We start from the raw sequence: 27,831 nt of genomic DNA, 5'->3' as shown, positions 1-27,831 counted from the left end.
AGTCCATAGCTTCAATGCCTTCATCTTGCAGGAACTGCTGACACACTCCAGCCACATGAGGTCTGGAATTGTCTTGCATTAGGAGGAACCCAGGGCCAACCGCACCAGCTTATGGTCTCACAAGGGGTCTGAGGATCTCATCTTGGTACCTAATGGCAGTCAGGCTACCTCTGGCGAGCACATGGAGGGCTGTACGGCCCTCCAAAGAAATGCCACCCCACACCATTACTGACACACTGCCAAACCGGTCATGTTGAAGGATGTTGCAGGCAGCAGATCGCTCTCCACGGCGTCTCCAGACTCTGTCACATGTGTCACATGTGCTCAGTGTGAACCTGCTTTCATCTGTGAAGAGCACAGGGCGCCAGTGGTGAATTTGCCATCCTGGTGTTCTGTGGCAAATGCCAAGCGTCCTGCACGGTGTTGGGCTGTGAGCACAACCGACATCTGTGGACGGTGGGCACTCAGATCAATCCTCATGGAGTCTGTTTCTAACCGTTTGTGCAGACACATGCACATTTGTGGCCTGCTGGAGGTAATTTTGCAGGGCTCTGGCAGTGCTCCTCTGTTCCTCCTTGCACAAAGGCTGAGGTAGCGGTCCTGCTGCTGGGTTGTTGCTCTCCTATGGCCCCCTCCACATCTCCTGGTGTACTGGCCTGTCTCCTGATAGCACCTCCAGCCTCTGGACACTACGCTGACAGACACGGCAAACCTTCTTGCCACAGCTCGCATTGATGTGCCATCCTGGATGAGCTGCACTACCTGAGCCACTTGTGTGGGTTGTAGAGTCCGTCTCATGCTACCACAAGTGTGAAAGCACAACCAACATTCAAAAGTGACCAAAACATCAGGCAGAAAGCATTGGTACTGAGATGTGGTCTGTGGTCCCCACCTGCAGAACCACTCCTTTATTGAGGGTGTATTGATAATTGACAATAATTTCCATCTGTGTCTATTCCATTTGCACAACAGCATGTGAAATTGATTGTCAATCAGTGTTGCTTCCTACGGGGACAGTCTGATTTCACAGAAGTTTGATTTACTTGGCGTTATATTCTGTTGTTTAAGTGTCCCCTTTATTTTTTTGAGCAGTGTATATATATATATGTGTGTGTGTGTGTATATATATTTATATACACATATATTAGAGAGGAGCTGTGACTGAGTCGGTGTTTTTTTTCTTTATCGGGTTATTTTTTCAATTTAATACATCGGCGTTTTATAAACGAGTTGATACAACATTTGTGTATTTTTTACATTTCTCTTTTCTTAATGGGAGGAAAAAGGGGGAAAGTTGATCTTTTTTTTTTTTTTTTTACACTTGTTATTTATTTTATTAGTCCCCTTTGGAGAACTGACCCTGCGATCGTCCAGGCTCCTTCTGTGATAACATAGTATTGCAGAGTACGGGGTAAACTGTGGCGCTCGGCACAGACATTCTGCAGCTGGTCACATACAACCTTACCAGCACCGACTGTCATCTCCTAGCTCCGCAATCTGGAGAGAAAGAAGCAGATGTCTGTGATAAGATATATTATAAAGTTGCTTATTGTCACGTGCACTATTGATGTAATAACAAATATACAGTAATGACGGTTTCTCGTTTAGCTTTTATCAGTAGCATTTCTCTATTCTCAGTAAACTACAACTCCCGACACCCCTGAGCTCACATTACAGCGCATGCGCCAAACAGCACTGCATCTTGGGTCTTCTGTCAAATGATGACTCTTCCTTTCTGTCCAATCGGATAACAGCGGGAAGGTACTTTCCACTTTCTATTGGGCCACTCCTTTCCTGTATCTTATTGGCTTACCTGCACGACACTCAAGTCGTTTGTAGCAGCTGATTGGCCAGCACCTCCGCACTGTCTCCCTCTATTGATAATCGGTTAATACCTGGAGGAGGCGGGACAATTGCTTTCTCCTACACTGATTGGCTGAACCCTTACGGTCGTGAGCAGTGATTGGTGGAAACGTGTGTCTGTGACCTTACACTTCCTGGCTGTGGCTGCGGTGTCTTCCTAGCATCGGTGAGCACCGGGTAATGATGTGACTGCGTCCTGCGGTACCGCCTCCATGTGGACTGCATCTTTTTTTTTACAAACTGACGTCATAACGTGGAGTTTCATGGGAAGTGACGTCACCCAGGCCGAGCAGACCCCTCACAGATTGGCCATGCTGTACAATCCCAGTGACCCTGTGTGTTGGCGACTTGTAGTTCTCCAGTCACGTGATTTTAGTCTTCTCACCCCTATAGTAATGTCTGACAGGCCGCCATGTTTGTTTCCTGTCGCCCTCACGCCTTGTGTTTCTCCCTACAGGCGCCGAGGTCGCCGCGAGAGATGGTCACCATGGCGACGGACCTGCTGCTCAACGACCTGGACTCCAAGTTCTGTGCCGACAACCTGCTGACCAGCGAGGACTGGGGTATATACGCCATATACCTGTGCGGAGCGCCACGTGGCTGAACATATCGGGGAAATGGCCACAGAGCCGCCAGAAGGGGATGACCGGGGGGCTACAGCACGGCGCCCTCCAGTGTAGACCTGAGCAGAGGCGTTATCCCGGCAGTGTGTGGCGGTACTGTCCGCGGGGCCGGAGATCGGGCAGAACAGCGCTCCGCCTCCTCCATCAGTCCCGTACCGCATGTGCAGCCCCCGTTCTCGGAATCTGGGGGTCCCGGCGGTCAGATCTCCAGCGACTTATCACAATCTCCAGGGCGCCAAAGGGTTCTTATAGCAGTTTGGGGTCTACTGGAAGCCCCCATCACTTCTGTGCCTCCATAGAGGGGCGGCGTATATACTGCGGTGCTGGGGTGTTACCGTGTATAGTACGAGCGATGAAGCGATCGCCGGCTCAGAGGGAAAAAAAGATGTTCTGGATAAAAGTAATGGCGCCCCTAGATAATATGGCCGTAAGGACCGGTGCTTCCTGTAATCAGCATCACGGGAGGCTGCAGACTTGTAATCAGTCGCCTGTTGATAGGGTGAAAAGTAGTCACTGTGTTGTTTGTGATCACGGTGTGTACCACACTGAATGTGGAGGAAAGAAAGCCGACGCGAGCCGTGTCTCAGGAGATTTACTGCATCTGGCACAGGGGGTCTTGTATCTGTGTGAGGGGGACAATGAAACCTCAGGACTGTGGCGGCTTATGCAGGTTATTTCAGTGACCGGTGTGCGGTTTTCTTACTGTAATGGATGTTACCGACAATCACGTTCTGTGCAGCTGCAGGGGTCCGATCCGTGAAAATATAGCATGATCGGACTGCCGATGGACGACCCCTTTAGAGCCGCTCCGCTCAATCTCTGAATCATTTCTGGGTGACTTTAGTTTATGTAAACCTCAAGGACAATGCTGCACACTGGCGCTCCGTGTATGGAGGCGTTCTCCCGTTGTGGAGCCGTACTCCGGTTGTGGAGGCGTACTCCGGTTGTGGAGGCGTTCTCCCGTTGTGGAGGCGTTCTGCGGTTGTGGAGGCGTTCTCCGGTTGTGGAGGCGTTCTCCGGTTGTGGAGGCGTTCTGCGGTTGTGGAGGCGTTCTGCGGTTGTGGAGGCGTACTCCGGTTGTGGAGACGTACTCCGGTTGTGGAGGCGTTCTCCCGTTGTGGAGGCGTTCTCCCGTTGTGGAGGCGTTCTCCCGTTGTGGAGGCGTTCTCCCGTTGTGGAGGCGTTCTCCCTTTGTGGAGGCGTTCTCCCTTTGTGGAGGCGTTCTCCCGTTGTGGAGGCGTTCTCGCGTTGTCGAGGCGTACTCCCGTTGTCGAGGCGTACTCCCGTTGTCGAGGCGTTCTCCCGTTGTGGAGGCGTTCTCCCGTTGTCGAGGCGTTCTCGCGTTGTGGAGGCGTTCTCGCCTTGTTGAGGCGTACTCCGGTTGTGGAGGAGTACTCCGGTTGTGGAGGAGTACTCCGGTTGTGGAGGCGTTCTCCGGTTGTGGAGGCGTTCTCGCATTGTTGAGGCGTACTCCGGTTGTGGAGGAGTACTCCGGTTGTGGAGGCGTTCTCCGGTTGTGGAGGCGTTCTCCGGTTGTGGAGGCGTTCTCCGGTTGTGGAGGCGTACTCCCGTTAAGCCGTTCTCTCGTTGTGGAGGCATACTCCCGTTGTGGAGGCGTCCTCCCGTCATGCAGGCGTTCTCCCGGTGACACATATTGTACTTCAGGGAGAGGTCTGCGGGGGCTTCCCTCTCACTTCTCTCCGCCCGGCTTTGGTAAATTGACCGCCCGTCCCTAATTTGCTTATAGTAGCAATTTGGTCAGTGAAGCCTTGCTGGTAGAAGCACCTGTGTTTGAGCCGTCTTGGTGTGGGTGGCCCTCTTAAAGGGGTTGTCCCATGTGGGAATTAGAACCTGGCAGTGGAGTCCTCCACTTTCATCACGTGGTCCATCCGTCTCTCTACTTATGGCGGCGCCATTTGTTACGTTGATTACTTGTAGACCGTTGTGGTGGATGAGGCCTCTTACGTTTTCGTTGTTTCTCAGATGCAGGCCTGTACGGTTACTCCGACGTGTCAGACGACTATGGCGACCTGTTTCCATCCGGGTTCGGATCTTATCCTCTACATCTGGTAAGTGACCCCCTGCCGTTTTGGCACTTGTCCCTTTGCATCTTCTACATCACTTCTCTCCTCTCCCCAGTATGACAACCAGATGGACGTAGAGTCGTGTTCCGTGTCCTCATCTCTGGATGAAATCCACAGCATCAACTTATCCGGTGAGTGTAATAAATATATATATATATATATACATACATACACACCTCGGTAGGGTCACTGCCAACTCCACAATAACCCAAGAAAGATTATTAGCTTCCACCACCCATCGTTTATACCTGCCGATTGTACACCTGTTACAGTTTCAGGGTGCGGTTTACAGAACAAAAGGAACCGCTATTAAAATGTATATTTAATCCAGAAAGGTAGGCAGTGTTTTGTAAAATCTTTTGTATATTTTTTATAAAGGGGAGAAAATAATACCGCACATACAATTACATAAAATAAAAAAAGGATTAACAAAAGAAACTTCTTAAACACTGATCACAGAGAGAAGGGGAGCACTTTGGTTGGGTAAAGTCTGGTGAGCGTGGATCAAGCCTACACGGCAATGTATCTTCCGACATTAAACAGATCATAATTTGCGTTGTCTTTTTATCAGAACCTAAGTTCCACCCACACATCCCAAGTGGGTCACATTATGTGATGTGGCTTCAGTTTCAGAAAATTATGAGATTCCTAACTGCCAGGATATCTCTGCCCCTGAAGATCGCAAGCATTCCATATTGTCGTCATATTTTTTATCGTGATTATCTGACCACTGGCACCTAACTGTCTAGTCGCATAATGTCCGGTTACCTCTAAAGGTGTTAGATATCCCACTTCACTGCCTCATGAATTTACAAACCTCAGACTTTCTGACTTTTCCCTACAGTAGATATCCTGCTTTATCCATTTGGTCACCGCAGGCAGTCCCTGCTTCAAAAGATGTTTGAAGCTGGAGCTTCCTGTGATTTGATTAGTTTTCTTCACTGTATATGTTCAATATGGTTCTTCGTCAAAGAAGTGTAAGCTCTTTCTCTCTGATGTTCTGTGTGGGGAGGTGAATGTGCCCTCCTTGGAGATGTTTTATGGATCTAAATTTTGTTTTTTTTTGTTACAAAGCTTATCAAGTGTGAGGGGGTGCTGTTTATAAAGCATCCTCTGCTCAGATCTGGCAGGATTCGGCCTTCTTCACCATTTTTCAACTTGCTTCTCCATAGAATACAATGGAAGAATTAATTCACCTACTTTTCCCCTAAATTTCCGCAAGAGATAATATCTGACAAAGATCTTCTATGCATCCCTATGTTCTGTGACCAGGCAAAAATGCAAAATCGGGTGGAAACTTGCCTCGCCTCCTGCCAGGAGGAGAAACTTTGCTTAATGCAAAATTATTATTATTCAGCTATGTAATACGATGTCTCTGTGTATTATACAGCCCCGATAAGGAAGATACAGCTTCATCTAAAGGTTTAATCTGACAGACCAGGACATAGCTGCTTCTAAAGGGTTAATCTGACAGAACAGGACATAGCTGCTTCTAAAGGGTTAATCTGGCAGAACAGGACATAGCTGCTTCTAAAGGGTTAATCTGGCAGAACAGGACATGGCTGCTTCTAAAGGGTTAATCTGGCAGAACAGGACATGGCTGCTTCTAAAGGGTTAATCTGGCAGAACAGGACATGGCTGCTTTTAAAGGGTTAATCTGGCAGAACATGAGAAGCCTCAAATGGCTGTCAAAATAGTGAGCCTACAGAGAGCCCCTTCTTATTCTTCCTCCTTCGTCAAAGCTTTCATCACTAAATTGCACAGGAGTTTTTTTCAGTTTTCCTAATTTTATGTTTATTGGAGAATTTTGTATTTGTTTTCCTTGAGGGGAAAAGTCCACTTTAATGGGGTCTTTGAGGGGAAAATTAATATTGTTAAAGATAAGAACTAGGATGCCTTGCAGAAATGAACCCCATCTGGAATGGATATTTAAAGGGACAGTGCCACTAGGATAAATGCGGTCCTTATGACTTGTGTGTATAGCTGAATATTAGGGACCCCGCTCTGTGGCATTGGTGGTCCCGTGCTTACAAGGAATCCCTGTTTCCCTTTAGATCTCTTAGTGAAGACAGAGCCGGTGTCCCCCTTCTCGTCATCCTCCTGTGATTCCTCCTCCTCCTGTGACGGCCTCTACATGGTGAGTACATTATTACTAGGGCCGTAGATCTCCTGCCTGCGGTGGTGGCACTCATGTCCCGCCTTGTCTCCGGCGGTGGCTGTGCGCCGCTTATCTCCCCCATAATTCCCTGCATGTTCTAGTTTCTGCTCCGGATATTGTGAATGTCTTTGTGCACAGTCCTCTCTAGGAGACTCCGGGACCTCCGTGAAGGTGGAGCTGCCGCCATCACCCCCATGTACAAGCCTGGAGGCGCCTCCTGCTCCGTGCAGCGCTCTGCAAATAACTCTGCTGCCAGTGACGTCCACAGGTGAGGGCATTGTATCTACGAGATCGTCATATGTCCTGCTGTGCCGAGATGGAGGGGTACAGCGCCACACCTGGCCATGGGTATGATACTGCATTAACTTACATGAGACTGGTATGCAGTACCAGAAATGGCCTGTAGACAACAGTGGCTCTGCTTCTAATAATAATCTTGCGCTGTCTCTTTATATATAGGACCCATCACCCTTCCTGATTTTTGTCAGTTTTAGTACAGATTAATGTTTCCTGTGAAATAACAATTCGGGATCTTTATTGGTTTCACTCCTCCGTTATTCCTGACCTTGTAATCAGTGATTGGCAGTGTATGGACACCGCTCCAGCTAGTGGATTTGTGCGTGTGTTTCCAGGAGGAGAAACGGAGGAATGGCATGAGATGAGTTATAGGAGCAGAGGCTGCGGGGTTATTTTATAAAAGGGCGCAGGGACACGTCCTCCGCCAGTAATCAGTACACCCCGGAGAAAGAGAAAGACATAGTGTTCAGCATAAACCAGGAGATCGTGTGGCTCTGGGTACGGCTCTCTGGTGACAGCGCTGTGGCTCTGGGTACGGCTCTCTGGTGACTGCGCTGCGCCTCTGGGTACGGTTCTCTGGTGACGGCGCTGTGGCTCTGGGTACGGCTCTCTGGTGACTGCGCTGTGGCTCTGGGTACGGCTCTCTGGTGACGGCGCTGTGGCTCTGGGTACGGCTCTCTGGTGACTGCGCTGTGGCTCTGGGTATGGCTCTCTGGTGACGGCGCTGTGGCTCTGGGTACGGCTCTCTGGTGACGGCGCTGTGGCTCTGGGTACGGCTCTCTGGTGACGGCGCTGTGGCTCTGGGTACGGCTCTCTGGTGACGGCGCTGTGGCTCTGGGTACGGCTCTCTGGTGACGGCGCTGTGGCTCTGGGTACGGCTCTCTGGTGACGGCGCTGTGGCTCTGGGTACGGCTCTCTGGTGACGGCGCTGTGGCTCTGGGTACGGCTCTCTGGTGACGGCGCTGTGGCTCTGGGTACGGCTCTCTGGTGACGGCGCTGTGGCTCTGGGTACGGCTCTCTGGTGACGGCGCTGTGGCTCTGGGTACGGCTCTCTGGTGACGGCGCTGTGGCTCTGGGTACGGCTCTCTGGTGACGGCGCGGTGGCTCTCTGACTCAGGTGATGGTGCTTTGGCGATGGCACTCTGATGATGGCGCTGCAGCTCTGGCTACAACACTGTGTCTCTGGTGACGCCACTGTAGTGCGACGCTGCGGCTCTGGTCAGGTTATGGTGCTGTGGCGATGGCGCTGCAGCTCTGGTGACTGCTCTAGTACGACGCTGCGGCTCTGGGTACTGGTCTTTGGCCAACTGGTGATAGCACTCTGGCTATGGCGCTGTGGATCTAATAATGGAGCTGCTGTGCCAGTGATTTTTTTTTCTTTTTCTCGCTATATTCTCAGGACTGATATTACTCCCTGTCATTGCTTTCTTGTAGCTCAGCCCGGATGTCTCCCCAAGTCCAGCGTCTCTATTTCCAAGAAACCGGCCTTACAACCGAGACCTGCACCAGGGGCCAAACCAGCCGCAGCTCCCAGCAGCGCCCCACACACCATCATCCTGCAGCCGGTGACCAGCGCGCCTCCGCCCGCTATAGTGCCCACTCTCACAGGTAAAAGCTCACCCGGCTGTTCTCACGGTGCAGGGACCCCCACATCCCCAGGACAGGGGGGCGGATGCCGGATCACTGGGGATTGCATCTGATTCGCTGTTCCTCAGTGAGGTCATAAGTGCTATTAGGATATCATCCCGGGCGCTGCCCTGCTCGGGACCCTCTATGAGGAGTGCGTGTTCTGCTGGAGTCCACGGTCAGCCATCTGTAGTACTGCATTACATCTGGAGCCAATTGACTGGCTGGATCTAATGCATGACATTAACCATTTGTAACCTGCAGTAGCTCTTGGAAACCAGGAGGGGGCACTACTGCAGCTTCTAAATCCGGTTAATGCATGATATTCTCTGTTATCAGCCATTTTTTACTGATGAAAGACTGAAGGGCTGAATACTCCTGACCGTATGAGCCCAGCTTTTTATTCCCAGCCCTACATACAGAAATGCCTTTTTTCCTTTTATTGGTGCCATTCCCAGTAATGGGGTTGTCCATCTCGGCTGCAAAGCTAAACACAACCTGCAGACAGAGGTGGCGCAGCTTTCAAAGGAGGAGAGCCATGTTAGTTTTCCCCCTTGATATCGGCATTGAACCATTTTCAGAAATGCACAGGAAAGGCCGTAGCAGAATGCGGCCGTGTACAGCCCAGTGCAGAGAGCAGGACTCCGGTTGTGGCACATAATGCCAGAAATCTGCCTGCAGGAGCCACCGGCAAAACAACATAGTTGGCAATCTGGATTAGCAAGAAATAAAGTTTCAATGTTTGGGTGAGAAATATAAAATGTGACTGAGGTCATGAGACGGAGGCTGACACCAGAGAGCAGCAGAGAATACTTGGCCGGGGTTTTATTGGGGTAGTATGGGATTTAGTGTAACCAAAAACTAAAAAAAGAAGTGATGTGTGTATAGCACAAGCGATCAGACGATGTCAGAACAATCAATTTAAAAAAAAAAAATGTAAAAATAATTTCACATCACCTCCCTTTTCCCCTATTAAACATAAAGATGTTAAAAGAAAATCCACTTATGAGGCATTATCGCGTTCACAAAAGTCCGATGGGGCAAAATACACTGCTCAAAAAAAATAAAGGGAACGCTTAAACAACAGATTATAACTCCAAGTAAATCAAACTTCTGTGAAATCCAACTGTCCACTTAGGAAGCAACGCTGACTGACAATCAATTTCACATGCTGTTGTGCAAATGGAATAGACAACAGATGGAAATTATTGGCAATTATCAAGACCCCCTCAATAAAGGAGCGGTTCTGCAGGTGGGGACCACAGACCACATCTCAGTACCAATGCTTTCTGGCTGATGTTTTGGTCACTTTTGAATGTTGGTTGTGCTTTCACACTTGTGGTAGCATGAGACGGACTCTACAACCCACCCAAGTGGCTCAGGTAGTGCAGCTCATCCAGGATGGCACATCAATGCGAGCTGTGCAAGGTGGAACAGGAGGAGCACTGCCAGAGCCCTGCAAAATTACCTCCAGCAGGCCACAAATGTGCATGTGTCTGCACAAACGGTTAGAAACAGACTCCATGAGAATGATCTGAGTGCCCGACGTCCACAGATGGGGGTTGTGCTCACAGCCCAACACCGTGCAGGTCGCTTGGCATTTGCCACAGAACCCCAGGATTGGCAAATTCACCACTGGTGCCCTGTGCTCTTCACAGATGAAAGCAGGTTCACACTGAGCACATATGACAGACGTGACAGAGTCTGGAGACGCCGTGGAGAGCGATCTGCTGCCTGCAACATCCTTCAGCATGACCGGTTTGGCAGTGGGTCAGTAATGGTGTGGGGTGGCATTTCTTTGGAGGGCCGCACAGCCCTCCATGTGCTCGCCAGAGGTAGCCTGACTGCCATTAGGTACCGAGATGAGATCCTCAGACCCCTTGTGAGACCATATGCTGGTGCGGTTGGCCCTGGGTTCCTCCTAATGCAGGACAATGCCAGACCTCATGTGGCTGGAGTGTGTCAGCAGTTCCTGCAAGATGAAGGCATTGAAGCTATGGCCCGCCCGTTCCCCAGACCTGAATCCAATTGAACACATCTGGGACATCATGTCTCGCATCATCCACCAACGTCACATTGCACCACACACTGTCCAAGAGTTGGCGGATGCTTTAGTCCAGGTCTGGGATGAGATCCCTCAGGAGACCATCTGCCGCCTCATCAGGAGCATGCCCAGGCATTGTAGGGAGGTCATACAGGCATGTGGAGGCCACACACACTACTGAGCATCATTTCCTTGTCTTGAGGTATTTCCACTGAAGTTGAATCAGCCTGTAACTTTTCCACTTTGATTTTGAGCATCATTCCAACTCCAGACCTCCGTGGGATATTAGCTGTGATTTACATTGATATTTTTTAGGTTTTATTGTTCTCAACACATTCCACTATGTAATGAATAAAGATTTACAACTGGAATATTTCATTCAGTGATATCTAGGATGTGGGGTTTTAGTGTTCCCTTTATTTTTCTGAGCAGTGTATACAAATAATTTAGCCCATCGGTAAACTCCGTAGATGGAAGAATATCTAGAATGCCAAAATTACATTTTTTGGGGGTTGCTGTAATTCCACAAAAAATGCTGATACCAAACCAGTATCAATAGAACAGTCGTCTCATCCTGAAGCAAATGCACCATCACACGGCTCCATTGCCCAAAAAATGAAAGCGTTATAGGTCTTGGAACATGGCGACTCAACCCCCTAAAAAACATTTTTTTGGGGAGGGGATTTTTTTCCGCACTGAAATAATAAAATGTCTGGACATGTTTGGTATCGCCGTAATCATACTGATGAGCAGAATCATATTGTACGGTCACTCCGACCAATAAATGTACACCGTAAAAACAATTCCCGAAATGCAATGTCAGAATTGCTGTTTTTTTCACAATTTCTCCCCATTTGGAATTGTTTTCCCGTTTTTCAGTGCACTGTGGGGTAAATTGAAAGGTGTCGTTCAAAAGTGCAACTCATCCCGCAAAAAAAACAAGCCTCATACAGCTATAGAGACAGAAAAACTACACCCATGGCTCTGGGGAGGGAAAACGAAGACCCAAAATCGGAAATTGTTTAACCATTCTGATGCCGCTCTCCATCTCTGACAACAAATGGCTGAGATTGGGGCCCAGGGATGGATAAGCTATGTAACCATCACAGCCGGGGGCTTACGTGAGACCCCCGTCACCGCCATCTTTGTACTCCCCTAATAGCCAACTCTAATGTCATGTTGTTGTTTCGCAGTTTATATCCCCAGCGATCGAACAATTGAAGGTCGCAGTCCCCTGGGGAGAAATAAAGTGAAAATTAGTAAAAAAAAGTTACACACATTTGCGTTCACCCCCTTTTCCCAATCTAACGTATTCGATGTTATCATCTGCAAATGTCTGATTTTTAAACATATAATAAAATTACTTGTCCAAGACGGCAAACTGCATAAGATAACAAAAAGTAACAAGAAATGAAGAGTGAGCTGTGTTTCTAGCAGCTGCCACCAGAGGGCGACCTGCCACGTGCGTTGCTGGGCGGCGGCGCCTCCCAGGAGCTCCCAGCACTTAGGTTTATTGCTCCTGTCGGGGGTCCCGGCGCTGCTCCTCGGTAGCGCCTGCGCTGCGTTCTGGCGGAGGCCCCCTTCTCCTGGATTGTGTGCGGAGGCCCCTACATTCCAGCTACTAACAAACAACCTCCAGTGTGTCCGGATCTGCTCGCTATACAATGATTTCATTGTTGGCAGGACATCATTATTTCTTCCTACCAAGACACTTACTTCACTGATTGGCGGCTCCAGAGCTGCGCTCGTCTCCTGGCTACTCAGGACGGGATCCATGGCTCGCCTCCATCATTGTGAAAATGTTCTTCTGAGATTCGGTGGGCCGTACAGGCGAGTGACCTGAAGACGCTGCTATACCTTTTGTCGCCTCGCTCCCCCAGTCACACAGTGGCTTTCTGCTCTCGTCATGTCTAAAGCTAAACAAACAGGTTTCCTAATGACAGCAGTGCAATGAGGGAGCTTAGGTGACATTTACAGATGGCTATAATGTCACCTAAGCTCCCTCAGTGAACTACTGTCAATAGAAAAGCTGCAAACAGATGATCAGCAGAAGTGTCGGGTGTTGGACCTCGGTCCTGAACAACCCCTTTAACAGCTAAAAACCTGAACTGATCCTTTAAAATCCTCTCTAAATGTCATAGTAACTGTTTAGGACTTGTATATGACGGTCCAGCCCCCGGTACCTCCGCTGATCAGCTATTTTCAGCTAAAACATAGGTTTTCTTTTGACAGCAGTTCATTGAGGGAGCTTAGGTGACATTATTGCTGAATGTAAATGTCACCTAAGCTCCCTCAATGCATCGGTCTTTATCAATAGAAAACGTGATCAATCCTTTGAGCAGTTGTACAGCTATTTTAAGGTCTGCTGTTAGCAGGCCGGATGTGCACAGTATACAGAGCTGTGTAGTGGCCGTTCTCAGTACCGAAGATCACATTCACTTTAATAAGAGCTGCAGCACCTCCAGAACACTGCTCATGTGACTGCTGCAACCAGTCGCTTGCAGCAGATTTATTATGTTATCCTTCCCTGGTGAATCGCTGTTTCTTGATCCCTGACAATCCCTTTAAGAGCCCCATTTAAAGCCCATCTTTAGGGTAAATATACCATGAACGTACAAGATGGAAATAGCCGTCCCTTTGAGCTAGAATCATCCAGGCCCTGTGCTCTCCGTGAGGTGGGGCAGAGCGCGGTGGGCCAGTCCTGTCGCTGTCCCGTGGCTGCTCAGGAATACGCCACTAGCCATGGCCGCAGATTCCTGTATAGTCTCATTATGTGCAGCCTCTCGCCCCCCGCGGGGGATCGTCTTCTCTGAGGGCGCACCGTCCACAATGCAGCATAGTCCGGGGATCGGCCACAGATGTTCCTGGTTATTACATGGCTCGGTAATTTCATGCCTGATTAGAAGAGTTTGGTAACGAGCCTCCCCCTGTGATTATAAGCCTCCTCATAGACTTCCAATAATTACTGCTTCCTGCAGATACCCCGGCCCCCCGTCCTGACTCCGCTCCCCTCCTGCTACCCCTCTAATCCCCTAATGGTGTCACATCCTCACTTCCCGGCCAGGATCGTCACCTGCGGATCATAAGTCATGGGCTCGGCTCTCCCGATTCTCTCCTGTATCGTCGTGGGATCACACCATGTATCGTACAGTGCTGCATTATGGCGTGCCTCTGTTACTCCTCCTGGAAATGGGAAGGTATAGCAGGCGGAGAGTCGTTGTCTCCACTTTTGTCACTGAATGTGACTTTGCAGCCCATTCTTAACCATTTCTTCACCGGTCACCTTCTTGCTCTGTGATGACCAATGTCTCCGGTATATAACGCCGTCTGTTGATCTGTATCGCCCTTCTCCTTCATCTCTTCAGCCTCCACACCAGTGATGGTGTCTCAGCTCATGACAGTGCAGAGCGGGGGGACCGTGACATCACCTGTTAAACATGAAGCCAAGACCATTGTGCCTGCCCCGACTACTGGCAAAAGCAGCCCGGCCGAGGTGGATGTGAGTCTTTCAAGGTTACACCTTGTAAAATCATTAAAAAAAATTTTTTTTCATTAAATTAATCTGTCAGCAGCCACCACTAGGGGGAGCTCCCTGTATACAGAGATACATGATAAGATCCTCTCTGCAGCCACCACTAGGGGGAGCTCCCTGTATACAGAGATACATGATAAGATCCTGCCTGCAGCCACCACTAGGGGGAGCTCCCTGTATACAGAGATACATGATAAGATCCTGTCTGCAGCCACCACTAGGGGGAGCTCCCTGTATACAGAGATACATGATAAGATCCTGTCTGCAGTCACCACTAGGAGGAGCTCCCTGTATACAGAGATACATGATAAGATCCTGCCTGCAGTCACCACTAGGGGGAGCTCCCTGTATACAGAGATACATAAGATCCTGTCTGCAGTCACCACTAGGGGGAGCACCCTGTATACAGAGATACATGATAAGATCCTGTCTGCAGCCACCACTAGGGGGAGCTCCCTATATACAGAGATACATGATAAGATCCTGCCTGCAGTCACCACTAGGGGGAGCTCCCTGTATACAGAGATACATGATAAGATCCTGTCTGCAGCCACCACTAGGGGGAGCTCCCTGTATACAGAGATACATGATAAGATCCTGTCTGCAGCCACCACTAGGGGGAGCTCCCTGTATACAGAGATACATGATAAGATCCTGTCTGCAGTCACCACTAGGGGGAGCTCCCTGTATACAGAGATACATGATAAGATCCTGTCTGCAGCCACCACTAGGGGGAGCTCCCTGTATACAGAGATACATGATAAGATCCTGTCTGCAGCCACCACTAGGGGGAGCTCCCTGTATACAGAGATACATGATAAGATCCTGTCTGCAGCCACCACTAGGGGGAGCTCCCTGTATACAGAGATACATGATAAGATCCTGTCTGCAGCCACCACTAGGGGGAGCTCCCTGTATACAGAGATACATGATAAGATCCTGTCTGCCGTCACCACTAGGGGGAGCTCCCTGTATACAGAGATACATGATAAGATCCTGTCTGCAGCCACCACTAGGGGGAGCTCCCTGTATAGAGAGATACATGATAAGATCCTGCCTGCAGCCATCACTAGGCAGAGCTTCCTGTATACAGAGATACATGATAATATTCTGTCTGCAGCCACCACTAGGGGGAGCTCCCTGTATACAGAGATACATGATAAGATCCTGTCTGCAGCCACCACTAGGGGGAGCTCCCTGTATACAGAGATACATAAGATCCTGTCTGCAGTCACCACTAGGGGGAGCTCCCTGTATAGAGATACATAAGATCCTGTCTGCAGTCACCATTAGGGGGAGCTCCCTGTATACAGAGATACATGATAAGATCCTGTCTGCAGCCACCACTAGGGAGAGCTCCCTGTATACAGAGATACATAAGATCCTGTCTGCAGTCACCACTAGGGGGAGCTCCCTGTATAGAGATACATAAGATCCTGTCTGCAGCCACCACTAGGGGGAGCTCCCTGTATACAGAGATACATGATAAGATCCTGCCTGCAGCCACCACTAGGGGGAGCTCCCTGTATACAGAGATACATGATAAGATTCTGTCTGCAGTCACCACTAGGGGGAGCTCCCTGTATACAGAGATACATAATAAGATCCTGTCTGCAGCCACCACTAGGGGGAGCTCCCTGTATACAGAGATACATGATAAGATGCTGTCTGCAGCCACCACTAGGGGGAGCTCCCTGTATACAGAGATACATAATAAGATCCTGTCTGCAGCCACCACTAGGGGGAGCTCCCTGTATACAGAGATACATGATAAGATCCTGTCTGCAGCCACCACTAGGGGGAGCTCCCTGTATACAGAGATACATGATGAGATCCTGTCTGCAGCCACCACTAGGCGGAGCTCCCTGTATACAGAGATATATAAGATCCTCTCTGCAGTTACCACTAGGGGGAGCTCACTGTATACAGAGAAACATGATAAGATCTTGTCTGCAGCCACCACTAGGGGGAGCTCCCTGTATACAGAGATACATAAGGTCCTGTCTGCAGCCACCACTAGCGGGAGCTCCCTGTATACAGAGATACATGATAAGATCCTGTCTGCAGCCACCACTAGGGGGAGCTCCCTGTATACAGAGAAACATGATAAGATCTTGTCTGCAGCCACCACTAGGGGGAGCTCCCTGTATACAGAGATGCATAAGATCCTGTCTGCAGCCACCACTAGGGGGAGCTCCCTGTATATAGAGATACATGATAAGATCCTGTCTGCAGCCACCACTAGGGGGAGCTCCCTGTATACAGAGATACATGATAAGATCCTGTCTGCAGCCACCACTAGGGGGAGCTCCCTGTATACAGAGATACATGATAAGATCCTGTCTGCAGCCACCACTAGGGGGAGCTCCCTGTATACAGAGATACATGATAAGATCCTGTCTGCAGTCACCACTAGGGGGAGCTCCCTGTATACAGAGATACATGATAAGATCCTGTCTGCAGCCACCACTAGGGGGAGCTCCCTGTATACAGAGATACATGATAAGATCCTGTCTGCAGTCACCACTAGAGGGAGCTCCCTGTATACAGAGATACATGATAAGATCCTGTCTGCAGCCACCACTAGGGGGAGCTCCCTGTATACAGAGATGCATAAGATCCTGTCTGCAGCCACCACTAGGGGGAGCTCCCTGTATATAGAGATACATGATAAGATCCTGTCTGCAGCCACCACTAGGGGGAGCTCCCTGTATACAGAGATACATGATAAGATCCTGTCTGCAGCCACCACTAGGGGGAGCTCCCTGTATACAGAGATACATGATAAGATCCTGTCTGCAGCCACCACTAGGGAGAGCTCCCTGTATACAGAGATACATGATAAGATCCTGTCTGTAGCCACCACTAGGGAGAGCTCCCTGTATACAGAGATACATGATAAGATCCTGTCTGCAGCCACCACTAGGGAGAGCTCCCTGTATACAGAGATACATGATAAGATTCTGTCTGCAGCCACCACTAGGGGGAGCTCCCTGTATACAGAGATACATGATAATATCCTGTCTGCAGTCACCACTAGGGGGAGCTCCCTGTATACAGAGATACATGATAAGATCCTGTCTGCAGCCACCACTAGGGGGAGCTCCCTGTATACAGAGATACATGATAAGATCCTGTCTGCAGTCACCACTAGGGGGAGCTCCCTGTATACAGAGATACATGATAAGATTCTGTCTGCAGCCACCACTAGGGGGAGCTCCCTGTATACAGAGATACATGATAAGATCCTGTCTGCAGTCACCACTAGGGGGAGCTCCCTGTATACAGAGATACATGATAAGATCCTGTCTGCAGCCACCACTAGGGGGAGCTCCCTGTATACAGAGATACATGATAAGATCCTGTCTGCAGCCACCACTAGGGGGAGCTCCCTGTATACAGATACGTGATAAGATTCTGTCTGCAGTCACCACTAGGGGGTGCTCCCTGTATACAGAGATACATGATAAGATTCTGTCTGCAGCCACCACTAGGGGGAGCTCCCTGTATACAGAGATACATGATAAGATCCTGTCTGCAGCCACCACTAGGGGGAGCTCCCTGTATACAGAGATACATGATAAGATCCTGTCTGCAGCCACCACTAGGGGGAGCTCCCTGTATACAGAGATACATGATAAGATCCTGTCTGCAGCCACCACTAGGGGGAGCTCCCTGTATACAGAGATACATAAGATCCTGTCTGCAGCCACCACTAGGGGGAGCTCTCTGTATACAGAGATACATGGTAAGATCCTGTCTGCAGCCACCACTAGGGGGAGCTCCCTGTATACAGAGATACATGATAAGATCCTGTCTGCAGCCACCACTAGGGGGAGCTCTCTGTATACAGAGATACATGGTAAGATCCTGTCTGCAGCCACCTCTAGGGGGAGCTCCCTGTATACAGATACATGATAAGATTCTGTCTGCAGTCACCACTAGGGGGTGCTCCCTGTATACAGAGATACATGATAAGATTCTGTCTGCAGCCACCACTAGGGGGAGCTCCCTGTATACAGAGATACATGATAAGATCCTGTCTGCAGCCACCACTAGAGGGAGCTCCCTGTATACAGAGATACATGGTAAGATCCTGTCTGCAGCCACCACTAGGGGGAGCTCCCTGTATATAGAGATACATGATAAGATCCTGTCTGCAGCCACCACTAGGGGAGCTCCCTGTATAGAGAGATACATGATAAGATCCTGTCTGCAGGCACCACTAGAGGGAGCTCCCTTAATGCAGAGATACATGATAAGATCCTGTCTGCAGTCACCACTAGGGGGAGCTCCCTGTATACAGAGATACATGATAAGATCCTGTCTGCAGTCACCACTAGGGGGAGCTCCCTGTATAGAGAGATACATAAGATTCTGTCTGCAGCCACCACTAGGGGGAGCTCCCTGTATACAGAGATACATAAGATTCTGTCTGCAGCCACCAATAGGGGGAGCTCCCTGTATACAGAGATACATAAGATACTGTCTGCAGCCACCACTAGGGGGAGCTCCCTGTATACAGAGATGCATAAGATCCTGTCTGCAGCCACCACTAGGGGGAGCTCCCTGTATACAGAGATACATGATAATATCCTGTCTGCAGTCACCACAAGGGGGAGCTCCCTGTATACAGAGATACATGATAAGATCCTGTCTGCAGCCACCACTAGGGGGAGCTCCCTGCATACAGAGATACATGATAAGATCCTGTCTGCAGTCACCACTAGGGGGAGCTCCCTGTATATAGAGATACATGATAAGATCCTGTCTGCAGCCACCACTAGGGGGAGCTCCCTGTATACAGAGATACATGATAAGATCCTGTCTGCAGCCACCACTAGGGGGAGCTCCCTGTATACAGAGATACATGATAAGATCCTGTCTGCAGCCACCACTAGGGGGAGCTCCCTGTATACAGAGATACATGATAAGATCCTGTCTGCAGCCACCACTAGGGGGAGCTCCCTGTATACAGAGATACATAAGATCCTGTCTGCAGTCACCGCTAGGGGGAGCTCCCTGTATACAGAGATACATAAGATCCTGTCTGCAGCCACCACTAGAGGGAGCTCCCTGTATACAGAGATACATGATAAGATCCTGTCTACAGCCACCACTAGAGGGAGCTCCCTGTATACAGAGATACATGATAAGATCCTGTCTGCAGCCACCACTAGGGGGAGCTCCCTGTATACAGAGATACATGATAAGATCCTGTCTGCAGCCACCACTAGGGGGAGCTCCCTGTATACAGAGATACATGATAAGATCCTGTCTGCAGTCACCACTAGGGGGAGCTCCCTGTATACAGAGATACATGATAGATCCTGTCTGCAGCCACCACTAGGGGGAGCTCCCTGTATACAGAGATACATAAGATTCTGTCTGCAGTCACCACTAGGGGGAGCTCCTTTTATACAAATGACTATAGCTCGTCTTTATCTCTTTATATTTATATACCGAGTTATCTTTCTTTTATGTGACCCCCCTCCCTCTTCCTTCTCAATTATAATCCACAATACCCCCCCTTTTTAAGCCAAAGCTCTTAAAGAGACAGCAGCGCATGATTAAAAACCGTGAATCTGCATGTCAGTCACGGAGGAAGAAGAAGGAATACGTCCAGAGTCTCGAGGCAAAACTGCAGGAGACGGAAAGACACCTTGAGATCGCCCGCCGAGAGAACCGAGAGCTGCGGGAAACTGTGCAGCATCTGATGAGGGAGGTGAGCGGACGCCGTGAAGTGTCGGGGAAATCATTAATATAAGTTTCTGCTCCTCACCCCTCCTACTTTATGATTTATTGCAGAACTCGTCGCTCCGCGGCTCCACCAACAATCGGAAGGTCGTCTGCATCATGGTGGTCCTACTCTTCATTGCATTCAATTACGGGCCCACCAGGTGAGCGTGCGCAGCCCCTGAGATAGCGGGTCACTTGTCAACCGCACATAGACTCGGGGTGGTTAGAGCGCCCCCAGTGAATTTTCTAGGCATTAATAGAAGTATAACGGATGGGACATTGTCTCTTTCTGTCCAGTGTGACTCGTAACAATATGGCGGAGGAGACGATGAAGAGTCCGGAGGTTTCCTACAGCGGCCGCAACTTGCTGACTTTCAACAATAAAGAGGATTCGTCTGATCCCCCAAGACCAAAATACTACGCGCCTCATCCCGCCAAACGCAAAAGCTCATTCAGGTAAGAAGCAACGGCGAGTTCACGCCGCAGGGTCAGACGTGGGGGCCGCAGGGTCAGATGTGGGGGCCGCGGAGGTGATGTGGGGGCCCGCTGGGGTCCAGACGTGGGGGCCCGCTGGGGTTAGACGTGGGGGACCGCGACGTGGGGCCCGCGTGGTCAGACGTGGGGGCTGCTGTTGTGAGACGTGGGGGCCCGCTGGGGTGAGATGTGGTGGCTGCGGGGTCAGATGTGGGGACGCGAGAGTCAGACGTGGGGCAACGAGGCCTGAGCTATGTCGGCTGATGTATTAGGGAGAATCATTCATTGTTCTTTAGTGTTGATATTTATGAAGTCTTAGATATTCGTGTCGTCTTCTCAGTAACTCGTCGGGGTCGCTGGCAAACGTCAAGCACTTAATGGTTCGGGACCTGGACCAGCTCTTCCTCTCCTCGGACTGCAGACACTTCAACCGCACAGAGTCGCTCCGGTAGGTGCCGCGTCGTTGATTATTATATCTGTCGTTACCTCGTAGTCCACGTCTAAGACGCGGGGAGCAGTGGGGCTGCGTACACGGGGATCTCCCGAGGTCAGAGCCAGGGATTTTGTCAAGTTTCACCATAGTTTGGGGTCTTGTGTCAGGACTATTCCGGGACTGTTGCCATCATATTCCTGCCCCAGGAGAGCTCCTCCTTTCTTCTCTTAAGGGGAAGGTGTAAGGGAAGAGTTTAGTAACTGGGTCAAATAATGGTGTGAATGGAAAAGACCGCCCCTGATCTATTGCTGCTTTTATGGCGAGGACAAACACTTTCTTTGAGACAACCCCACTCTAAGAGTCCATTTTTCCTCATTTTTGGTTCTGGTTTCACAGTGTAGTAATTTGATGAGTAGCACTGTTTGGTTTTCATGTCCTCACCAGTCGGTCTCCATAACCTCCTCGTCCTTACCATATCCTCCTCATCCTCTCTGTATCCTCCTCGTCCTCACATGTTGATCTGCATATCCTCCTCACTGGTCAGTCTCCCACAACCTCGTCGCCCTCGCAGGTCGCTCTCCCACAACCTCGTTGCCCTCGCGGGTCGCTCTCCCACAACCTCGTCGCCCTCGCGGGTCGCTCTCCCCCAACCTCGTCGCCCTCGCGGGTCGCTCTCCCACCACTCCGTCACCCTCGCGGGTCGGTCTCCCACAACCTCGTCGTCCTCGCGGGTCGCTCTCCCACAACCTTGTCTCCCTCGCGGGTCTGTCTCCTACAACCTCGTCGCCCTCGCTGGTCTGTCTCCTACAACCTCGTCGCCCTCGCTGGTCACTCTTCCACCACTCCGTCGCCCTCGCGGGTCGCTCTCCCACAACCTCGTCACCCTCGCGTGTCGGTCTCCCACGACCTCGTCGTCCTCGCGGCTCGCTCTCCCACAACCTCGTCACCCTCGCGGGTTGTTCTCCCACAACCTCGTCACCCTCGCGGGTTGCTCTCCCACAACCTCGTCGTCCTCGCGGGTTGCTCTCCCACAACCTCGTCGTCCTCGCGGGTCCCTCTCCCACAACCTCGTCACTCTCGCGGGTTGCTCTCCCACAACCTCGTCACCCTCGCGGGTTGCTCTCCCACAACCTCGTCGTCCTCGCGGGTCCCTCTCCCACAACCTCGTCACCCTCGCGGGTCGCTCTCCCACAATCTTGCCGCTCTCATGGGTCGCTCTCCCACAACTTTGTAGCTCTCGTGGGTTGCTCTCCCACAGCCTCATCGTCCTCATCTTTCTGTTTCCTGTGCAGGTTAGCGGACGAGCTCAGCCTGTGGGTTCGCCGGCATCAGAATGAGAGGAAGACGGGAAAGCAGATCCCGAAAAAACAGCGTAAAATAAAGGTTTGTGTGCGAGTGAGCGGCTGATGGATGTTACCGGCATTGCTCATTTTCCCGTGTTCACTTCTTCCCTTATTGTAAAGCTCTGGCAGTATCAGTGATTAGTATGATCTCTTGTGTCAGACACTTCACTGTTGTTTTCTCTTCCAGAAACCGCTGATCAGGAACAATATGGCGCTGTCAGATCTGGTGCCGGCTCACATGTCCAGACTGCAGCCTCACAGGTCCGGCTCTTCACTTTCTCCAGATTCTCCTCCTCCCGTCCATCTTCCTATTATCCACATTGTTCCGATATTAGTTCTGGCGTCACCGTTGGGAGCGTTCTCCGCTGTCCACCTCTGTCTCTTCCTCGTGTCTCCTGTTCTGTCCATCCCACACCTGCCTCTCCAATCCCCCCGACTGTGCTGCCGTCACGCCCGTCTGGCTGTCTATTCTGCATTACACCCTATGTCTCAGCATTTTGCATTTCTTTCCTATTTCCTTAAAGGGATCTTTTTTACATCTCCCAGTTATGAATATCTTGTTGGAAGGGGATTCTGTTACTCAGGACCATCATGTATTCATCAGAGCACAGAACAGCTGCTGTTTGTCTCTGGGGACCTGGTGCGTCCATGTATTCCTAGAACTTCCCATTGATTTCTGTGCACACAGTGTAATACTTCATTACTCCTGTGGGGGCGCTGAAGAAAACCTGAGCACTTGTTTTAGGTTCCTCTACAGATTACAGCTTATGTCTGAGGGTCCTGAATGTAAGACCCCCTGTGATCCACTCCGTTCTGCTGTGAAACTTACATTTTTGAAGTGACCGTCCTATCATTCCCATAGGTTACAGAGTTCTCCGCTGCAACTGTTCGGCCCCCAGGAGGCCAGCGATCACTTTCTAATGGACGCCATTGAACGGCGGGAAGATACGTTCTACGTGGTCTCATTCCGCAGGGTCAGTGTAGTGGTTCGCACGATGCGAGGACGAGCTGCTGTCCTGCCCCAGGGGCATCACAATCACTCCCATCCTCTGTCTTTCAGGATCACCTGCTGCTTCCAGCAATAAGTCACAATAAGACGTCACGTCCGAAGATGTCCCTGGTGATGCCGGCCATGTCTGTCAACGGTGAGTCCTAAAACGCGTGTCCAAAAAGGGGTAGAACAGAATAGGCGAGATGAGCGAATCTGACAAAATACGGCGGAGAAATTTGTTTCATATCGAATTTATTTGAGCCCAATTTACCATAACACAACCAATTCGATATTCTCTAAGGACTCCTGAACTCAAATAAGGGAAGGGGTTAAAAAAACAATAAGATATACTCAACTTGCCCCCGTTCCTTCCACTCCTGGACAGTGACTCACAAGTGGTGCCTGCCCTTCACTACAATGAACGATCAAATGATTTTTATTTTCGGCAATCCAAATAAAGTGTTAGAAGTTTCGGTCACGTTCCCTGACCTTCCTCAGATACGTAAACTGTGGGGGTCCGACTACTGAGACTGTAGACTGGGGTCAGATCTTGTGGGGCTCTGTACAGCCTGGTTCCTGAATTCCAGATCCCCAATCTCAGGACCCCCCATAGTTCATGTATCTGAGGAAGGTAAAGGAATGTGACCGAAACCTTAGAATATAAGGTGGAAGTTTTAATTGTCTCAGTTTCGCCGCAGTCGTTCGCTCCCTTGCCAGTTCGATTGTCTCCTGCCTCCGCAGTCGTTCGCTCCCTTGCCAGTTCGATTGTCTCCTGCCTCCGCAGTCGTTCGCTCCCTTGCCAGTTCGATTGTCTCCTGCCTCCGCAGTCGTTCGCTCCCTTGCCAGTTCGATTGTCTCCTGCCGCCGCAGTCGTTCACTCCCTTGCCAGTTCGATTGTCTCCTGCCACCGCAGTCGTTCGCTCACTCGCCAGTTCGATTGTCTCCTGCCGCCGCAGTCGTTCACTCCCTTGCCAGTTCGATTGTCTCCTGCCGCCGCAGTCGTTCGCTCACTCGCCAGTTCAATTGTCTCCTGCCGCCGCAGTCGTTCGCTCCCTTGCCAGTTCGATTGTCTCCTGCCGCCGCAGTCGTTCGCTCCCTTGCCAGTTCGATTGTCTCCTGCCGCCGCAGTCGTTCGCTCCCTTGCCAGTTCGATTGTCTCCTGCCGCCGCAGTCGTTCGCTCCCTTACCAGTTCGATTGTCTCCTGCCGCCGCAGTCGTTCTCTCACTCGCCAGTTCGATTGTCTCCTGCCGCCGCAGTCGTTCGCTCACTTGCCGGGGCGCCCACTCTTCTTCGTTTTTCACTCTTCGCCGGTGTTTCCGGCACATTGGAGAGCTGTGGTGCCGAGGACAGGTGAGAGGGGAAATGAGTATGACATATATTTTTATATTATACATTTTTTAATCATTTTTTGATCTCCAAAACTTCAGCAAAATTCCGACTGGTTTGCCGGCCTTGCGCCAATCAAAGGATTAAAAATTCAGATATGTGTATTTTGGAAAATTCTAAATATTCCTATAGGATTCCTATAAGATTACTTCTCCTTTCATTAGTGATTGTAAGTGCTGGGGGTCCTGCCACCGGGACCTCCGCCGACCATGAGAACTCGGCGCTGTTGGTTCCTATGTGATTGGAACGATAGATCTGATGTGATTCATTGTTTATGGGACTTACGGGGAAAGCCCCATATGGTGGTCGTCTATTACGGGGGGGACAGCCCCTTTAAGGCCGTCATCTCAGGGCTTGGTTACTGACGATCTGACCCTTGTGCCTCGCAGACAGCGTCTATAACAGCACGCGGGGGTACGAGACCATGATGCAGATAGACTGCGAGGTGATGGACACCAGGGTGATCCAGATCAAGTCGTCCACGGTGCCCCCCTCACTACGCACACCCCGGACGCCCCCTCCACAGCAAGGGAGCGCAAGCGGGAACCAGTCCCTCTATCTTCAGGACCAGACGTCAGTGGCCGACGGGCCGAACTGAGGAGGCAGCGATCAGCGTTTTATACTGTAAATACAGATATATGTATATAAGATGTGTAAGTAATAATGCAGATATATATGGGGTGGGATTCTGGGGTGACGGATGATGGCCCCCTGCCGAATTTACACCAGCCCTTAAGGGGCGGGGCATGACAAGGATTCTCCGCCCCCTAAGGGTCCGCCATGGCGTCTCAGCCGGAGTGTTCCTTTAATCACAATTCAGTGTGTTTTTATGTTCTACTAACGGCATGAAGCTAAAGGGAAAAATGAAGGTCGATGCACTATTTCTATTTTTTGTTATTCTGTTAGTTTTTTTTCTGTGTTTTTTTTATGTGATCTAAATTATATTTCCTCCCCCCTCCCCCCAAAATAGTTCATTAAGATAAACTGAAGCGCGTCCACCCCCATCCCCCCACTCACATGGTAGAGTCCATAGATTCCCATTGGCGCTGACCACGGACACAATATGGCGCCTCTTCCATGGTCGCACTATGGGGTGGAGCAGAATATCTGTGGTCGTCGTTACTAATCAGTGATGAACTTTTAGATACTGACATTTTGTACCTAAAGCAAAAACGGGAAAAAAAAGTGAACCCCTCTAAATGCCGGCTCAGTCCTCCGAGCTTATGTCGTGGGGGCCGCACAAAGCTTCTGCCGTCCAACAGGAGAAGGATCCAACCCAGGACGTAAACCGTCTGCAGACATGACGTGTGGGAGTTGTAGTCCCTCTGCAGTGATGAAGGAAAAAAAATGAATTCCGGATGATCGGACAGTCCGGATGATCGGACGCCTGTATATAAGGGGATGTCGGTGTGTGTGTGCACAAGTCTCTGTAGGGTCTCGTCTCCCGCTGTACATATGTTCAGGTTCTATGTATATGACATTGTGTGTACAGAGAAATAAAAGGTAAAGACGGACCCCCGCACATAACCAGAGCCACATATAGGGGGACCCCCGCTGCCTGCTGGCCCCACCAAACAGGACAGTGAGGGCAAACAGCTCCTGGAAGGACGGAGAGCAGAATTCTGTATTAAAGGGGCATTTCCATCCCATCCACTCATGATGGAGCTGGGAGGAGTACCTGTGCAAATGCTGGGGGTGGTCAGGAGTACAAAATATCCGGGGGGGATTGTGCTCAATCCCATTGATTTGTATGAGAGTTGCCCCCCGCTCAGTGGTGTCAGTGATCCCGGCCACCTCCAGCATATAGACAGGTGTTGCCATGAGTGGCTAAGATGGAAGCGCCCCTTTAATTGTCATCACTCTTGATTTTGCAAGATTGCAGTGGATTTCCCCTTTAAGCCATTATATAGGGTCTAACGAATATATAAAAGGGTGGGACGTCGCGCCCGGACCCTGAGCATTGCCCTGTGCCCTCGTCTGTCTCATGGGGGCTTTGTCTGTATATTGTATACGAGGTTTGTCGGGGGGTTTATAGAGTCTGCTGCTTTTATTGAAGACACATAGGATGCGAGTGCGGGGGGACGTGCAGCCCATCGCGTGCCGATCCTCCGGAGCTGCAATCTTTACTTTGTATTTTGTTAAGGTGACATTCTTTTTTATAATAAATCATGAAAAACTCAAGTTTTGTGTCTCATTCATGGACGAGTGCGACGATGACATTTATTGTTTTCCAGCGCTGTTGATTAGGAAGAAGCTTGCAGTACCAGTCACAGCCACCACAGGGTGTGTGGCGCTGTGCCAGTTCCATACACTGCAACATCAGCGATCAGGTGATCAGTTTCAATTCTGGAAATTGGACCGCAACCAATCTAATATGGAGGACCTATCCTAAAGATAGACTGAATAGTATATTAATATTCAATATTAATATTAAAGTCACGGAAAATCCCTTTAATCCATCGTACACCCCTGGAATAGGGGAGAGAAAAAAAAGTCAGCATGCTACGTATAGCCGTGTAAAACGGCCAAAACTCACCAATGCAAGTTCATGGGTGCGATGTGTTGATTAACATCAACCTGTAGCTGTTTGCTTAGCCTTTGCTGGTTATTAAAATAGGGGAGGTTCCATGTCATCTTTTATTTTTATTTTTTTTTTGGGGGGGGGCATTCCCCCTTGAATCTGTAAAGGCTAAGTAGACATCTGTGAGCTGATATTAATACCCCGGGAAGCTCCATGTTTATAATCCCCTTCCCAGACTATAACAGCCCTCAGCTGTTGTCTTTCTCTTAGCTGGGTAAAGTGCCCCTGTCAGAAGGATTGTGCTCAGTAACCTCCAGACAGTGTCGGGTCGGTGCCGTTATACTGATTACACTGATACCTGGTGATGAAATCCGTCTTGTGGTTGTTTTAATCTTTATTTTCAGTGGGCGGGGCTTTATGTGGTGCTCTGATTAGCTATTCATAATGCAGACTGCTGACAGGTCACTGATCCCTCACTGACCGCCCCCTAGTTTACATAATGAATATGTATACATACTGGGGAAAAAAACCCTTCTACAGGCAGGCAGGCGCCGGCCGTGGCCCCTGCGCTGTAGCATAATTGCATGTGTAATTTGCATATAATTATGGTTGAGGTTATCCAGATATTAAAAAAAAAAAATCCATTTGAAAATGGCGCCTTCTGCACCTTCGCAGGAGCGGCTATCTGTGCATTATGAATACCTAATCAGCGCACC

General features: G+C 50.1%; 1 protein-coding gene across 2 annotated transcripts; it reads left to right on the top strand.

Moving 5' to 3' along the window:
* The first annotated feature begins 1,949 nt into the window (after positions 1–1,949).
* On the top strand, positions 1,950–26,775 carry ATF6B (activating transcription factor 6 beta). Of its 2 annotated transcripts, none has more exons than XM_069746373.1 (17): positions 1,950–2,029; positions 2,321–2,426; positions 4,470–4,555; positions 4,626–4,701; positions 6,625–6,707; positions 6,867–6,996; positions 8,460–8,633; positions 14,061–14,194; positions 19,767–19,952; positions 20,036–20,127; positions 20,264–20,422; positions 20,781–20,888; positions 22,166–22,256; positions 22,404–22,477; positions 23,079–23,190; positions 23,277–23,361; positions 24,984–26,775. In XM_069746373.1, exons 2-17 carry the CDS (start codon positions 2,342–2,344, stop codon positions 25,190–25,192), a joined length of 1,884 nt encoding a protein of 627 aa, XP_069602474.1. In that variant the 5' UTR covers positions 1,950–2,029; positions 2,321–2,341; the 3' UTR covers positions 25,193–26,775. The 2 variants fall into 2 exon arrangements, with proteins under 2 accessions (XP_069602474.1, XP_069602473.1); XM_069746372.1 differs by having other exon boundaries at positions 1,962–2,040.
* The last annotated feature ends 1,056 nt before the right edge of the window (positions 26,776–27,831 follow it).

This window comes from Ranitomeya imitator, chromosome 2 (assembly GCF_032444005.1).
Source record: "Ranitomeya imitator isolate aRanImi1 chromosome 2, aRanImi1.pri, whole genome shotgun sequence".
Lineage (NCBI taxonomy): Eukaryota > Metazoa > Chordata > Amphibia > Anura > Dendrobatidae > Ranitomeya > Ranitomeya imitator.
The sequence above is the reverse complement of the archived record's forward strand: the minus strand, read 5'-3'. Positions and strand labels throughout refer to the sequence as shown.

What these genes read in the sequence shown, in the direction of transcription:
- ATF6B (XM_069746373.1), top strand. Translation starts at nt 2,342, where the DNA reads ATGGTCACCATGGCGACGGACCTGCTGCTCAACGACCTGGACTCCAAG. An exon ending in GATCTTATCCTCTACATCTG is followed by an intron (nt 4,556 to 4,625) that starts GTAAGTGACCCC and finishes TCCTCTCCCCAG; the next exon opens with TATGACAACCAGATGGACGT. An exon ending in AAACGCAAAAGCTCATTCAG is followed by an intron (nt 20,423 to 20,780) that starts GTAAGAAGCAAC and finishes TCGTCTTCTCAG; the next exon opens with TAACTCGTCGGGGTCGCTGG.